Source organism: Chenopodium quinoa, unplaced genomic scaffold (genome assembly GCF_001683475.1).
Source record: "Chenopodium quinoa cultivar QQ74 unplaced genomic scaffold, ASM168347v1, whole genome shotgun sequence".
In the NCBI taxonomy this organism is placed as follows: Eukaryota; Viridiplantae; Streptophyta; class Magnoliopsida; order Caryophyllales; family Amaranthaceae; genus Chenopodium; species Chenopodium quinoa.
This window is the reverse complement of record NW_018744593.1, coordinates 4395220-4410824: the sequence shown is the minus strand read 5'-3', so window position 1 is coordinate 4410824 and position 15605 is coordinate 4395220. Positions and strand designations below refer to the sequence as shown.

Sequence of the window (15605 nt, the reverse complement as noted above, 5' to 3'; positions counted from 1 at the left end):
CAATTCTCAAGATTCTCAAAAAAATTCCAATATATCCAATCCTCAAAATTCAATAAATATCAATATAGTTTTCAAAGCATTGAAAATCCATTCCTTTAATTTATTCCAATTTCCTCTCCTAAGTTTACACACCCCCCAAAGTTAGTATCTTTATATCGAAAGACTATCCTTATACAAAGTCCATAGTCTTATCAACCAAATCCGCATAGTGGGATTACTTAAACATGCTTGTAAAACTTTAATGGATAATTCAATAATTTCAAGAAATTTCTCTTTTGAATAAAATCAAAACTTTATAATAGAATAACTCAAACTCCTTTTCGAAAATCAAACCTTTTATAAACTCTTTAAATCAATCCAACATACTAAAAAAAACCTTTTAATAATTCAAACCATTCAAAACATAATTTAAAGTCCATTCTCAAACTTATTTCATAAATCATCATTCAAATCAATTTAATTCAATCATCACTAAAATGATATGAAACATGCTATTCTAGCCAATCACTTTCAAAGGTATCTAGCCACCTAAACGTACCTTGATTCTGAATCTCAAATCAACACTTCGTACTTTCAAAGTTCAATCACGAATACACCTTGCAATTAACATAACCATAAGGTTATCACAACATCTTTAGACATAAACCCAAATCTAATGTGCATGGACTACAAAACTCTTTTAAAAATAATAATTTAATATAAAATTATAACTTTGAAATAGGTATTTATATTTTAGAAAACTAACCATGAAGAAAATAAAGGAATAGGATTAAAGAGAATTGAATTTGCGTTGGAAAGAATAGGCTGAACTTGTAGAGGCTATAACTCCTTCGATTTAACTCCGAATTGGGTTATTTTTGAGCCTAGACTCAAGATTTTTCAAGAGGAACAATTTTATGTGAAATAGCAAAACCACAAAATTGACCATAAGTTCCCAAAAATTGGCTTCAAAGGTATACGGGATAATTTGTATGAAAAGAGGAGATGAAAAGTAAGAAAAGATTTGGGGAAAAAGAAGAATAAGAGAGAAGAAGAGAGAATTGAGTTTTGGAGTGAAGAATATGAGAGATATGAGGGGGTATATATAGGCTCATGAATAAAAGAAGTAAGACAATATTTTGTAGAAAGAATTATGGTAAATTTAGTTTAAGGAATTACTTGGAAAAGAGAGTTTAAGAATTAAGGAAAGTTTAGTTTATGATGATTAAGAAATAAGGTAAGTAGTTGGATCATGAAATAAAAGATGGCAAGTGAGCTTACTTGGAGAATAATTAAGAAAATAGATTATGGAAAGTGTTAAATAGAAAGATGATCATGAAAATAGTTTAAGGAAATAAAATCTTGCTTGGAATTGAAGTATGAGAGAGTTAGTATCAAAATATGTAAGATCAAATATAAGTAAGATATTAATTTATAAAAATATGAAAAGTTAGGAATTTAATTAATTTAAGGTAATATAATTAAATCAAACAAAATCTATTTTATTTTCCTCATAAAATCCGAAATTATTTAAGCTTCCAAAACTCATTTTTATATTCAAACCAAATAATAAAAATAAAATCAGTTTTTATTTTCTCAAAAATTCGAAAATTACATATTAATTTTCTGTTTTATGAAAATAATTAAATTAGGAAATTTGATAAAATTCGGACCAATATATATTAATAAAAATCTAGAAAATGCGAAAATTATAACTAATTTTCGGTTTAATAAAATAAATAATTAAGGAAATTCTTTTAATAAAATCAAACCAAATAATATATATATATATATATATATATATATATATATATATATAATTTAGGTTTTTCTAAATTAATTAAATGGATACTTGTTTTTAACCAAAATCAAATATAATAAATAAAATTGAAAATCTATTTGGCGCCAAAATTCAAATAATCTTTTGGCTCCAAAATTCAAATAATTAATTAAATTACCAAAATACCCTTTTTAGAAAGTAATAATTAATTAATTAGAAAATACTTCTCAAAAATACGGAGTATTACAAATTTGATTAGAAATCTTTCAAATTCAGAGAAACCCTGGAATTAATAACAAAAAAAAAAATATTATAATCTAATCTGAAATAAGGTGAGGCTTAAGAACATGTTTGATAAAGTTATTTTTTATTTGGAAATGTTTCAATTAAACTAGTACTATTTTAGTAGTACCAATGCAATGCTGGGGTTTTAACTTATTAATACATCTATTTTAAAAATAATCAGTATTATTGAAACTTATTACTCTAACTTAGTAACTTAAATAACAATTAATATGAATGATGCAAATACTAAGACTTGTACTAAACATCGCTCCCTCTTTGAAATTACTTCCATACGAAGTATAAAATCCTTAATATCTTTTTCATTCAAAGTAATAAGAAATCAAGTGTGGTTACAATCATCATTTGTGTGTAAATACTATATACTTTTAAAGAAAAAGGAAAAAAAATGCTACTACCAAAATATTGGTTTACATAATAAAATAAATAAATAAATAAATAAAAAAGCTTTGGAATTATAATTTTACAAAAAGAAATTGGTGTATACCACCAAAATTTCTAAAAGTTTTATTTTACCAAATAAAAAACTAAGATTGTTTCTCACCATCTGCTGTCAAAATAACCATTACAACTAATGGAATTAAAAAAAATCTTTACTTTTCAAGCCAAAAATGTGTTCTTTAATGATTTTGGTGGTCATTTATGCCCTATGGATTTGATTAGAGATCAAAATTGACAAAAAGTTATCGCAAATGTCTCGTTTTGCATACTAAAAAAACCTCGATTTGTATGACACATGCAAAATGTGTAATACCCTGTATTTTTTAAAAGTTATTTTCTAAATTAAAGAGTATTTTAGTCTCGTATTTTTGAAGTATTATCTAAATTAATTATTTTCCTACAGAGTATTTTAGTTTTGGAGCCAAAATGATATTTAAATTTTGGCGCCTAAATCATTATTTTACAAAACTAATTAAATTGGATAATCCAATAAATGAAACTATTTTATACTTATGTTATAAATAGTATTTTTGGTTTCTCAAAATTAAATAGCTAAACCGAAATTATATTAATTCGGTAAATTAATTAAATTGTATTTTCGGTTTTCATAGAATAAAAATCTGAATTGTTTTAATATCTTTCCAAATTAATTATTTTCATGAAATATATTTTTAAAGAATTATTTTTCAGATTTTATATAATAAAAATCTGATTTAATTAATTATTATAAGTCAAATTTTCAGCCACCCCAATTATTTAATAAAAATCTGATTTTATTCTTTCAAGTATTAATTTTCACAAAATAAATTTTATTGGATTATTAATTTTAAGCAAATAAATTATTTTACAAAATCCATAAATTAACATAGAGGGACCGAAATTATTGAGCAATATTAAGCTCAATATTTTCGGCCACTCATGAATTTTCTAAATGATTTTAATTTATTTTATTAAAAATAAAAATCCTTTAAAATTCCTTATTTCTACTCTTAAATCTAAAATTTATTTGATCTTATTCTATACTTGCACTCCAAGCTCAAAACCTACTAAACAAAATTTCATGATAAAATAAAATCTAATATCCTTCCATACATTTAAAACCCTAATTCCTATTCTTTAAAATTTCCATAAATTATACAACCCTAAATTGCTATAAATTCATCATCTAAACACCTATGAATACCCCCTCATACCTCTCATATTCTTCACACCAAAAACTCAATTCCCTTCTTTTCTTTTACTCTTCTTTTCCTCTTTTCTAAAAGAAAATCTGCCCATATATCTTTGAAGATAATTTTCGGGCACTTATGGTCAGTTTTTGGATTTTTCTATTTCACAGAAAATTATTCCTCTCAAAAAGTCCTTGAGGTTAGGATCAAGAATCACCCAATTCAGAGTTATATCAAAGGAGTTATGACCTCTTCAAGTTCTGTCTATCCTTTCCAACGCAAATTCAATTTCCTTTAATCCTATTCCTTTATTTTCTTCATGGTTAGTTTTCTAACATATAATTACCTATTTCACAGTTATAATTTTATATTAAAGTATTATTTTTAAAAGAGTTTTATAGTCCATGCACATTAGATTTAGGTTTATGTCTAAAGATGTTGTGATAACCGTATGGTTATGTTAATTGCAAGGTGTATTCGTGATTGAACTTTGAAAGTGCGAAGTGTTGATTGATATTCGGAATTGAGGTACGTTATGTGGTTTGATACCTTCGAAAGTTGTCCATGAAATTGTATCTTATTATGTTCCTTATAAAATTATGCTTCATGATGGTTTGAATTAATGATTTTTGGTTAATCAAAATAGACTTTGAATTATGATTAAAATTATTAAAAAGGATTGAATTAAAATTGATTTGCAGGTTTCTTAATATTCAAGAATGATGAATTTTTTTAAAAGGTGCTTTTAAGTAAATCAATCGATATGGTTATGAATCCCACTTAGGGAATGGATTAGAGAAGACTATGGACTTTGCATGACCTAGTCTTTCCTCAAGATTGGCCTTTGTTCATAAAGTAAACCACTTGGGGGGTGTGCACACTTAGTGAGGAAATGGTTTTGGAACGTAATCGATTGAGTTTTAAACTTGTCTTGAAAGCATTGAATTGGAAAAGCTCTTACATGAGTATGGCATTGGAATTCTATGAATTAAACTTAAATGATTTAAATTATGTTTTACTTATCTTACACATAATCTACTTAGCATAATTTGCTAATACGTACTTTTGTTTTGGCTTTGCCCTGTTTACCATTTATGGTAGGCAGGTGAACTTTTCAGGTGGAAGTTAATTGATGCATACGGGAGTCCACGGGAATTTCACCTAGCTTAGGAAAAGTTTGACTTTGTTTTGTGTCAAAAATTATGAACAAGTTTATTTAAAGTTTTATTAATAAGAAAAGAATTTTCCGCTGCAAAAGTATTTTTAAAGTATAAGCCTTGCGTTATCACGCGGCGGTAATACGCTCAAGTCTATCTCTATGGTATTTATACGTATTTTCTACATATTCCGTAGAGGGAGATTTGGGGGTGTTACAAAACGAGTCATTTGCGATAATATATTGTCAATCGGACCCAAAAGGCTAAAATGACTCCTAAAACCTCTAAAGAACATGTTTTTGACATGAAAATCGAAGAATTTTTGTAAACCGTTAGATTTAACGGTTCTCTTGATGGCAAGTGGTGAAAAACAATTTTTAGAATTTTTTTTGGCGGTAAAATTAAACTTTTAGAAGTTTTGGTGGTATAAAACAATTTCGTGATTTTTTTTCTCTCTTCTGTGGTCGCTAAAATCAAAATATCCTCAAAATTACTTCTTTCAGAAATAATACAAAGTACTTCAAAATGTAGTAAATATAAATAAATTACTTCACCAATGGTTTTGTACCTCATATTACCAATTCAAATTATGAAATGCATACCTATTAAAGGTTATTTCAAAATTATGTCTTCCACAATCCTTTATTCTCTTCAAAACTCTTATTTCATAGTTGTCTTCTAGAAATAGAACAAAAGGATATATACCCACCTTCTACATCTTATCTTTAAATCTTTCATCTCATAGTTGTCTTCTACAATCTGTTCTTCCCACAATACCAATTACATCGTTAATACCTAACCTCGTAAATCTTTGATCAATAATTGATCAATTTTGATTTTGAAGACTCGACTAAAGATATCAGATCTGTCCTCCTATTTTAAACCTAGCTTTTTCGCTAATCTTGTAATTTCAAGCCATTTGGGATTGCAAGGGAAGCTTATAAACAGGTTAGGATATTCAAACCACTTACATATATAGAGCCATTACATCTAGGTAATTTTAAACCATTTACCTACCTCCATTAGTTAAAGATGATGGTAAAATGACTTGTTTTCTAATGAAGACGTATTTTTATTTCCCATTTGAGCAGATTAATGAATACTTCTGTAAATCTCAAAGCTTAAGTTCTTTTGGTTAGCTCTAGAATAATCTTTCAAATTCGGTCATTATTGTATATGCATCCACAAATAACTGCTGAAATAACTTTCTTGAAAGCAACATTGTAGCAGTCTTTAATCTATCTTGAATCCTACATGCGAAAAATTCTCTCATACTTACCCTAGGTATACCTCGAATATGATTGCAAAAAAGCCACAATTAATAGAACTTGCCTAGGACAATGTCCCCTACAATAATTTAATGACAACAAAACCGTATTACTACACTTGTATAATTAATTTCCAGTAACTTTATAATCTTAAAACCTCATTAAATAATCTAAAAAATAAGTTGAAACCCTTTTTAATAATCTTCTTTGATGGTTAATCAATTTTCATTCATTGATACGTTAAAACTAGTATATAGGGCCAATTTCTAGCAATATTATATTTAAAGCCTTAAATTAGAGCAAAGTTGGGTAAGCTCATTATCAATGAGTATGATAAAAGTATGTTATTTACAAAAACGTCATTAATGAAATAAATTGCTTTCTTAACTTTCTTCTATTTGTGCTCTTTCCAAAACAAAACTTGCTTTATTTATATTTAATGATTAAAATATTACAACCTTTTAAATAAATTATGTAAATACATAATTAATTTATAAAATACATTTAAATGCGCATGTGTTACAGTACTTCAATAATTAGTAAGCTTTAATTAAGCAAGTTTCTCTTTTTAAAATGAGTCCAAAGTAGTTACTTTCTTGCTAATTGATAAATTTCCTATTTAAGTCGACTTATCTATTATTATTGTTAATAAGTGATTTACAAAAAAGTTTCCGTTTTTAAGACAAGTATAAATTTAAAAATTAAAAATTATCTAGACAATTTTAAACAAATATATTGATATATGAAAACTAATTAAAATGATATTGACGAGTGAAACAAAGATATTGGTTTATTTCATTAGATCACTATAATATGTATTTATACCATATTATGATCAGTGATTTAAATTCGTTTAAAATACCATAAACAAGTACATATTACGTATAAATAAAATGAAGACATAACCTATGAATCAATCATGTTTTGATCAAGATCATATGTTGTAGATATTAGCCTGAAATTGATTCATCTTATGAGGCTCAAGACTTATCCACGCATTAACTCCTCCCCCTTCTCCATGTTGGCCACCATTTCTTTCGGAAAGTAACAACACAAATTCATCATTTCCACTAACAATTGGGCTTACATGTGTTGGCATCCCAAATCCAAAGTCAAGGTCACCAAATGGAAGCTTCCACCAAGCTGATACATAAAAGTTCCCATTAATTGTTGCTGGTATACCTTTATAAATTTCTAGCCAGTCAATCACAGATCTAACATATTCTTCATTAACCCTTTCTTTGCCTTCCTTTATTAATTTAACACCAAATGAAATGGAGTTCTTAGTTATGTCAGCAACCCTTGAAGTGGCAAAGGCAGTGATGATGGCATTTCCAACAAAACCATCTGGCAGAGGTGGTGAGATTTTGGACCTTATGTCTACTGCAAAAAATACTGTTGACAGCTCATTAGGGTCTTTGAATATTACTTTTGTTCTTTCCTTCCAAATATGTGCCACAATGGCTTCAAAACTTGAGCAACTCACCATTGACTTTGCTTTAAGGTGACTAATCATTTCATTATCAAATTTGAAAAGCTTTTGACTATACTTCTTTGCAAAGATCAATGGAGATGGTGATGATTCATAAGAGGTGGTAAAGGCTGTTGCCATTGAAGAAATCTTTGGTAACTTTATATACTCTTCATGAGGAAAGTTGATTATAAGAGGATCTCTAGCTTTTATATGTGTTCTATCATGGTGGATAAGTGGGACTTTCAAATTTCCATCTTTACATATTGAAGCAAGATTTAGAAACATATGACTAGCAGCTTTTCCATCAAGTATTGCGTGATTTGTTAAAAATCCAACTGAAAATCCTCCACATTGAAATCTTGTAACCTAAAAACAAATAAGAAAAAAGTAATTATACAATCCCAAGATACACATCTACGTCAAATCATTAGAAACTTAATTACTAAAAATGAAAATGAAAATCTTTTGTATTGTACCTATGGATTGCATGACATTATTTAGATTATGGTACTCAATCTATATCAATGTATATAATTACTTTTCAATCTTACTATGTATAAACATTTTCTTTTACTTTCACATAAAAATTCAAATTATTGCACTGGTGTTGCATTTTTTACAAATATTAATGCCTATATATCTATATAAGATTAATACAAAGGAAAGTAAGTGTATTAATTATATTAAAGCTAACAAAGGTGTTGTAAAAGATTACCTGAATGGTCAAGAGTGATAACTCACATAAGTTCTTATACAATCCTTGACGATGAAGAAATTGGCCGAAAGACGGATTGGGAAGAGAAAGATTTCCAAGATCTGCTAAAGTAAGCTTTGATTTTGCACTAACAAAAGAAATTCCAGCATTATTACAAATAAGCTCTAATCTTTTGGTCTCACAATTAAAACTAAGCCTACCAGCCATATAATAATATGGAACAAGTAGTTCACAAGTTGCCTTCTTAATTCTCTCAGGAATGTCATTTGTTGACAATTTCTTGTCTTTTGGAACTTGAAAGAAGAACAAAGTTTCTACAGGAAAGCTTACAGCTTGATCAATATTTGACAAGAACATGGTTTCTTGAGGGAATGGATGTTCCGGAGAAATTAGTGTTATTACTTTATCTTTTATTATATCTTGATCAGTTACTACTATAGTGGACTCCATAGTGAATTTTTATATGATGTACAGTAAAGGATGATCTAGTTATATACATGTATATAAGTAAGATCACGTACATATAGCTAAAAGAAGGTCTAACTTATAGGTATGGAGGTTGTTGGAAAGATGCATGAAATAAGCATTATGAGTTTAAATATTACAACATTCATGATTCATGGATCCTACATCATTGGCATGAATTCCTCATTTCTTTCCATTTTAGAAGGAGTATAGACAATTTAAGAGCACTTGTCACATGACAGTGTAGAAAAATTGAATGTAACCATATAAATTATTAAGAAAAGTTATCAATTGAATTCTGGTTTTTTTTTTACTTTTACCACAAAAAAAAAAAAAATGTTTTTTACCACCAAAACTTTCAAAACTTTTATTTTATCACAAAAAAAAAAAAAAAATTACCACCTGCCGTCAAAAATTCTGGTAAACCAAACGGAATTTTTTTAAATTCTTCGATTTTCGTGCCAAAAACATGCTCTTTAGGGGTTTTGGGGGGGGGGCATTTTGGCCCTTTGAATCCAATTTGAGGTCAGAATTGAAAAAAGATGTTCGTAAATGGCTTGTTTTCCTACTAAAGAATACCTTAATTTGTGTGAAACACGCAAAATGAGACATTTCCGATCATTTTTTGTCAATTATGACCTCAAATTGGATCCATAGGACCCCTAAACCTATAAAGAACATGTTTTGCGCACGAAAATTGAAGAATATTTTTTTAACACTATTAGATTTAACGGTTTTCTTGACGGTAGGTGGTAAAAAACAATTTTTAGAATTTTTTTGGTGGTAAAATAAAAGTTTTAGAAGTTTTCGTGGTAAAAAACGATTTTTTGTTTTTTTTTTTGGTGGTAAAAGTCCAAAAATGATTCTTAAGTTATATGTATTGAGCTCATCGTCATGTGTTGGGAAGGTGAATGATTCTTACAAGAAGACAAACTTAATTTATTATAATTTGATGTAGAATCCATGAATAAATGACTGAATCATTAAATGATAATAGATTTTATAAGCATTATCCTCATCCTGAATAAAAGTATTTTACTTAACATTAGGCGCATTAGAAGGATCTTTTCACCTAATCATAATTTAATCCATGTCAAGTAAAATTAAATAGGGATATACGCTCATACTCTAGTATATACTTTATTGTATGCATTAAACATGTTCATACATTTAAGAACTAACTTGATATTTAAAACTAAAAAGTTGTTGTCTTAGGTGATGTCCTCATTTGTTTAACATATTTGTTTTTAGCTTGTAGTGTTGCATGATCTAACAAAATAAGAAAAGAAAATACGGAAAAGAACTAAACAATAGTGGGTGATAGAGAACTATTGGTTCCTAATTGGTTTCAATTTCAATTTCAATTTTAGGTACCCGAAAATTTTGCTCACCTCTACTTATAGGTCAATGATAATTAATGGTCAAAATTTTTATAGTTTGACCCTAATATTGGCAATGGGGAAAAAAATTTAGGGATGAAAGGAGTAGCTCATTCGCTTCAGTTATTATTATTTATCAATTTTCATTAAAAAAAAATTGACACTTTATTATTCTTTATATATTTATTACTTGTTAAGTGATAACTAGAGTTCTGGTCCATGGCCCGTGCAATGCACGGGCTACTCATAGAAAATTGCATTGAGAGGTAAGTGAGGAAATATCAATAAGTTATAAAGGTTATAATGTGTAATCGGAAAAATGTTTATAGAAAATATGTTTTTAGAACTTTAATTGAAAATGAGGTTTAAATAAGAAGGTGGAGGGGCTAAAATTAAAGAGAGAAAAGGAAAGGTTGAATTGAAGAGGGGAAATAAAGATGAAGTGTGCATGGAATATGAAGTATAAGTTTAATGAAAGAATTAAAGAAAAGTAGTGTAACTAAAAATTAATAATGTAAGAAGACATGTGACACTTGGGTTAGAGAAGAAGATAGAGAAGTGTAATAAGATGTGGACATGTGTCTTTTCCGGTTAGAGTTTTTAAATACTAAGTATAGATTATACTAATTGAAGTTGAATATTGGTATACGTTCTCTCAAAAAGTGTTTGAATTAATGCGATCATAAAAAATAAGAGTAATGGTTAGCACAAATATATTTAGAAGAATAAATATAAGGAAATTGGAATGACAATTGGGTTTAAACAAAAAATAGAGCAAATTTACAAGGGATTAAGATAAGAAACATTAGGTACTTAATCTGTAAGAAATTAAACCTTAACAATCAATTGGCATTTCAAATATAATTAGGAACTAGTTGTAATTGCTGCATGGTTATTTTGTTTAATGTGCCAATACATTATTGGTTTTAAATTTTTTTTTTCTAAAGACTAAAGGGAAACGATCTATATAGCCCCCCCTAATGACCAATTCATTACTAAATTAACATAGACATCTATATATGAAATCTAAATTTAACAAATACTTGTACATAAACAAAAATAAATAAATTAAATTAAATAAATAAAAAAAAAAGTCAAACAAAGGTTTCCTTCATTGAAGCCACAATCATTGAATAGATCTTGCAATGTGGTACATCCCTTGCTCTCGTCGCTTTTTTGTAGCTATGGCATATGGGGATGAATTTTCGGGAAATTACATGCCTCCTAATGGCCATAGAAATATACTTAATGCCAGCTAAACCTAATTTAGTGATATATACTAAAATCTAACAAGTTTTATCATCTCCAAAAACTTCAACATAACAAATTTTTATAAAACTACACTTATAATACCCCCGTATTATATAAGTATTTTTAAATTAATTAATTAATAATTAATTCCTAAAAGGGTATTTTGGTAATGTAATTAGTTATTTGAGTTTTGGAGCCAAAGGAGTATTCGAATTTTGGCGCCAAGTAAATTTTCTAACCTAATTATTATTTTGGATAGGATTAATTAGCTTAGCCACTTATTTATTTTACAAAACTGAAAATATATACTAATAATGTATAATTTTTGAAAATTTTACAAAATATTAAAATCTGAATTTTATTTATTTAATTTGGTTTGATTTTATTAATATTTCTCAAACTAATTATTCTCATAAAAAACGAAGATTGAGAAGCAATTTTCGGATTTTCTTAGCAAAAGAAAATTTGATTTTTATTATTTTATTTGGTCCAAATTTATTAATCATTTCCTAAATTATTTATTTTCATAAAAATCGAAAATTAAGAAATAATTTTCGGATTTCTAAGTAAAATAAAATGTGATTTTCATCATCACTTGATTGGTCCAAAATATTAAGCAAATAACTTAAATTAGAAGCTTGGAATTTTCGGCCTTAATGAGTAAATAAATAGATCTTGTTTGGATTTTCATAAAATAATTATTTTACCTTAAATTAATTAAATTCCTAGGTTTTCCTATTTTCATAAAATAAAATCTTAATTATATTTGATCATATATATATATTGATACACGACCAAAAGCTGATTATATTAAAGATTTTTCTGCTAAAACAGACACCAGTACCTCTTGAGGGAAATCCTCCATCCAGACTAGATCCTCCTCAAAAGGGATGGCTAATTTGGCCATGGAGTGGGCCACTTTTATTACAATTCCTACTAAAAAAACAAAAAGAGTAAGAATTAAAATACTGAATCAGATCTAAAATGTCATTCACAATTACTTTTGTTGCTGAGTTTTCTTTTGCTATTCCCTTGAGAAGATTAATCAAGTTCAATCAATCTGTTTCCACCTCTAGTGCACGAAACCCCGCCTCATAAGCATACTTGATACCGAACAAGACTGCTACAACTTTTACTTGTTTAGGATCCATCACCAATTTCAGGCTTGTCCCAGCTGACATGAGTATATCCCCACAATATATAATCTCTCACAACCATTCCCAGCCCCACGTTGTTAATGCCCAAGGTCGCATCAGTATTCAATTTTGCCAAGCCAATAGAGGGAGGAGTTCATACCAGGGGGGAGCTTGCATTGGTAGCCTGCTGTTGTCCTTCATAACGCAATCAAGGCAGCTTCGTATTCTCCTAAGAACCTAACAGTTCTCTCACAGGCCTGCATTGGGTCACATCACTTTCTCTTAAACACCCAGCTATTACACATATTCCAGCTCTGCCAAATGAACATCATCGCAATCTCCCAAGTTCGATAAGATTGGCAACGCTTAGCAAAAGTCTCACACCATTCTAGCATACTGCTATCCCATACACCCATATCCAGTCTAAGAGGAGAAAGGCGCCAAAATAATTTAGTCTCCCTACATAATAGTGCCATATGAACAATAGTTTCCTCCCCTTCCTTGCATCTCGAGCAAACCTAATCAACATCCATGCCCCTTCTTCTCAGGTTTGCCATAGTGGGAATGCCACTACGAACAACCCTTCACACCAAATATTTAACCTTTGGAGGGACATTAGCCTTCCAAATTTTCTTCTGGAACCAGCTTCTCTCAATTGCAATTGAAGCTTCAGCTTCTTCACTTCTCCTTTGGAGGTCATAATGATAAGCACTCCTTACTGAGAGTTCCCCATTCTTAGTATGTTTCCAAGCGAGCACATCATCTTGTTCACTTCCTACAAATTGCATTTTCCGAATATCTTCAATCCCAACCTCGGACAACACCTCTTGGAGAGCATCAACATTTCAACCATCTCCTCCCAAGTTTTTCTAGTCAAACAAGCAAGAATTAGCAATCACATTAGCAGGAGAGTTAGAGAGTAACTTCCCACCAGGTAACTTAAGGATCTAAGCATCCTTCCAGAACCTAATTTGCCTTCCGATCCACTTCTAAGATGCCACTATAAACCAGATTCTACAAACTCCCTAGCAGAAAGTATCGGCCTCCAAGTGAAACTTACGTTAGGTGGGAGCTTTGCACTCCATATATCAGTTCTCGGATAATATTTTTCTTTAAGAACCTTAGCTGTCATTGAGTCCGGACTGTTAAGTAACCTCCAGAATTGCTTAGCTAGGATTGCCATGTTAAAGCACTCAAGTCTCTCATTCCCACGCCCCCATTATCCTTTGACTTATACAGCTTACTCCAACTAATTAAGGCAAGCTTTCTCTCGCTGTTTTTTTTACCCCACTAAAAGTTCCTGCAAATCGAATTCATATTGTTGAGAACACTTTCAAGGAGCTTAAAACATTGCATTGCATATGTTGGTGACATAGGGTGAACTAGGTCGTTGACTAATCCTCCCTAGAGCCAAACAAAATTTATAATCACTTAACAAACCTAAATACAAGTATAGAGGTAAGTCAAGGGCCGAACCACTAGGAACGGTTATGTTCAAGTGTTTCCAATGTCCGCCTAAGCTAGGTCGAAGTCGAAGGTGAAGAATATAGTAACCAATACTCATCAACTAATAAAACAAATAATCAAACAAATGAAACACTAGGGAATGAGGATCAACATGTAATCATGACAATTGCAACAATTTGGGAAGGTCATCAAGTCAATCAATAGTTGTGAAGACTAATGGTAAGAGCTATCAATTGGAATCAAAGAGCTATATCCTAATCGTTAAGCTAGGTTTCATCTATGAATAACAAACTAGGAGAATCACAATTCAAACCAAGCAACATACAATTGCAAATCCTAAATCAAGTGGTCATGTCATTAGGATCTACAATGCAATCTAGCATAGTTCTCAAGGCCTAATCAAACTAAGCACATGAAAACTTATATTAATCACTTTAATCTCAACAATTAATCAACATAATTACCAAATTAGTCACAATCAATCAATCATACAAGTTTTACCCAAACCCTAGCAAACAATTACTCACTACCAATCATCATCTAATCAAAGCAAGTAATTGAAATCAAGGATCAACAAAATATCAACAACAACTAATCTAATCAAGAATCAAGCAACAAACTAAGTCAAACAAACATGAAATTAATGAAAGCAATAAGATGAGATAGAGTAAGAAATGCTCATTGATAATTGAGAAGATCTTCAATACAATTGTCACCCTTGCATCTTCAATCTCTCAAATCACCATTGAAATCCCTCACTTTCTCTCTCTAAAACTACTCCTAAACTAACCCTAAAACTAGAGAGAGAAACTCTCAACTAAGCTAAAAATTAATTGCTTAATGAATGGCTTAATTGCTTAAAGAAAGAGAAAAGCTATTTATAGTATAACTAACTACAAAGGAAATAAGGCAAATATCCCGAAATAGACCAAGCCGCGCGCGCCTTCGCTCGAGCTTGCGCGCCCGCGATAATCGGGGTACGAAAACATGTCCTAGAGAGGCGCGCATCGCCCGCGCTAAAACGATGCTCGCTCGCGCAGCCTGTGGATTGCCTTGGCGTGGCGCTACTACCATGAGCGGCAGAAATTGTCGCGGAGCGGCGGATCTTGCCGTGGCGCGGCAGTCCTTTCCTACGCGCCCGGGCATCTTTGCTGCGCTCCCGCGCTGCTGGAGCAGGGGACTTTCCTTCGTGTGTGCGTGATGTACATGACGTGCTCCTCATGATCGTCACTAGGCATGGCAGATTTAAAATGAAGTTTACGGTGGGTTCAACACCATGATTTCATGAGAGCGCATCCACTTAGTATTGGAGTTAGCCATCACTTGTTCCATGAGCTAAAGCTTTGCACCAAAAGGCCTCTTCCAACTCGGAGAATCATGGTGACGGGTCTCGAGTTTCGCCTTAAACCTACAAACAAAGGAATAAAACAAATAAAAGGGAAAACACGAGAAAATCCACAACAGTGGACGAAAACACAAAATAAGCAAGAATGAAGAAAGTAATGAACAAATGAACAAAACCAAGCATTTATGAAGAAAGAAAGCTATAAGAGAAGGTAAAAACAACCTAAAAATTTATCAAATGAGTGCCATAAATGACACTCATCAGTTGGGATAGCCT

At 30.3% G+C, this 15605-nt stretch overlaps 1 protein-coding gene across 1 annotated transcript; it reads right to left on the bottom strand.

Moving 5' to 3' along the window:
* Nucleotides 1–6869: 6869 nt before the first annotated feature.
* Nucleotides 6870–8755, bottom strand: LOC110699883 (omega-hydroxypalmitate O-feruloyl transferase-like). Its single transcript, XM_021877391.1, has 2 exons — nucleotides 8287–8755; nucleotides 6870–7937 (listed from the first exon to the last, which is right to left on the bottom strand). The coding sequence occupies exons 1-2, from the start codon at nucleotides 8734–8736 to the stop codon at nucleotides 7032–7034; spliced, it is 1356 nt and encodes a 451-aa protein (XP_021733083.1). The 5' UTR covers nucleotides 8737–8755; the 3' UTR covers nucleotides 6870–7031.
* Nucleotides 8756–15605: the final 6850 nt, after the last annotated feature.

Bases quoted from the DNA above. Each gene is read 5' to 3' on its own strand.
- LOC110699883 (XM_021877391.1), bottom strand. From the start codon at position 8,736: ATGGAGTCCACTATAGTAGTAACTGATCAAGATATAATAAAAGATAAA. The intron at 7,938-8,286 runs GTAATCTTTTAC...ATTTGTTTTTAG, and splicing joins TATCACTCTTGACCATTCAG to GTTACAAGATTTCAATGTGG.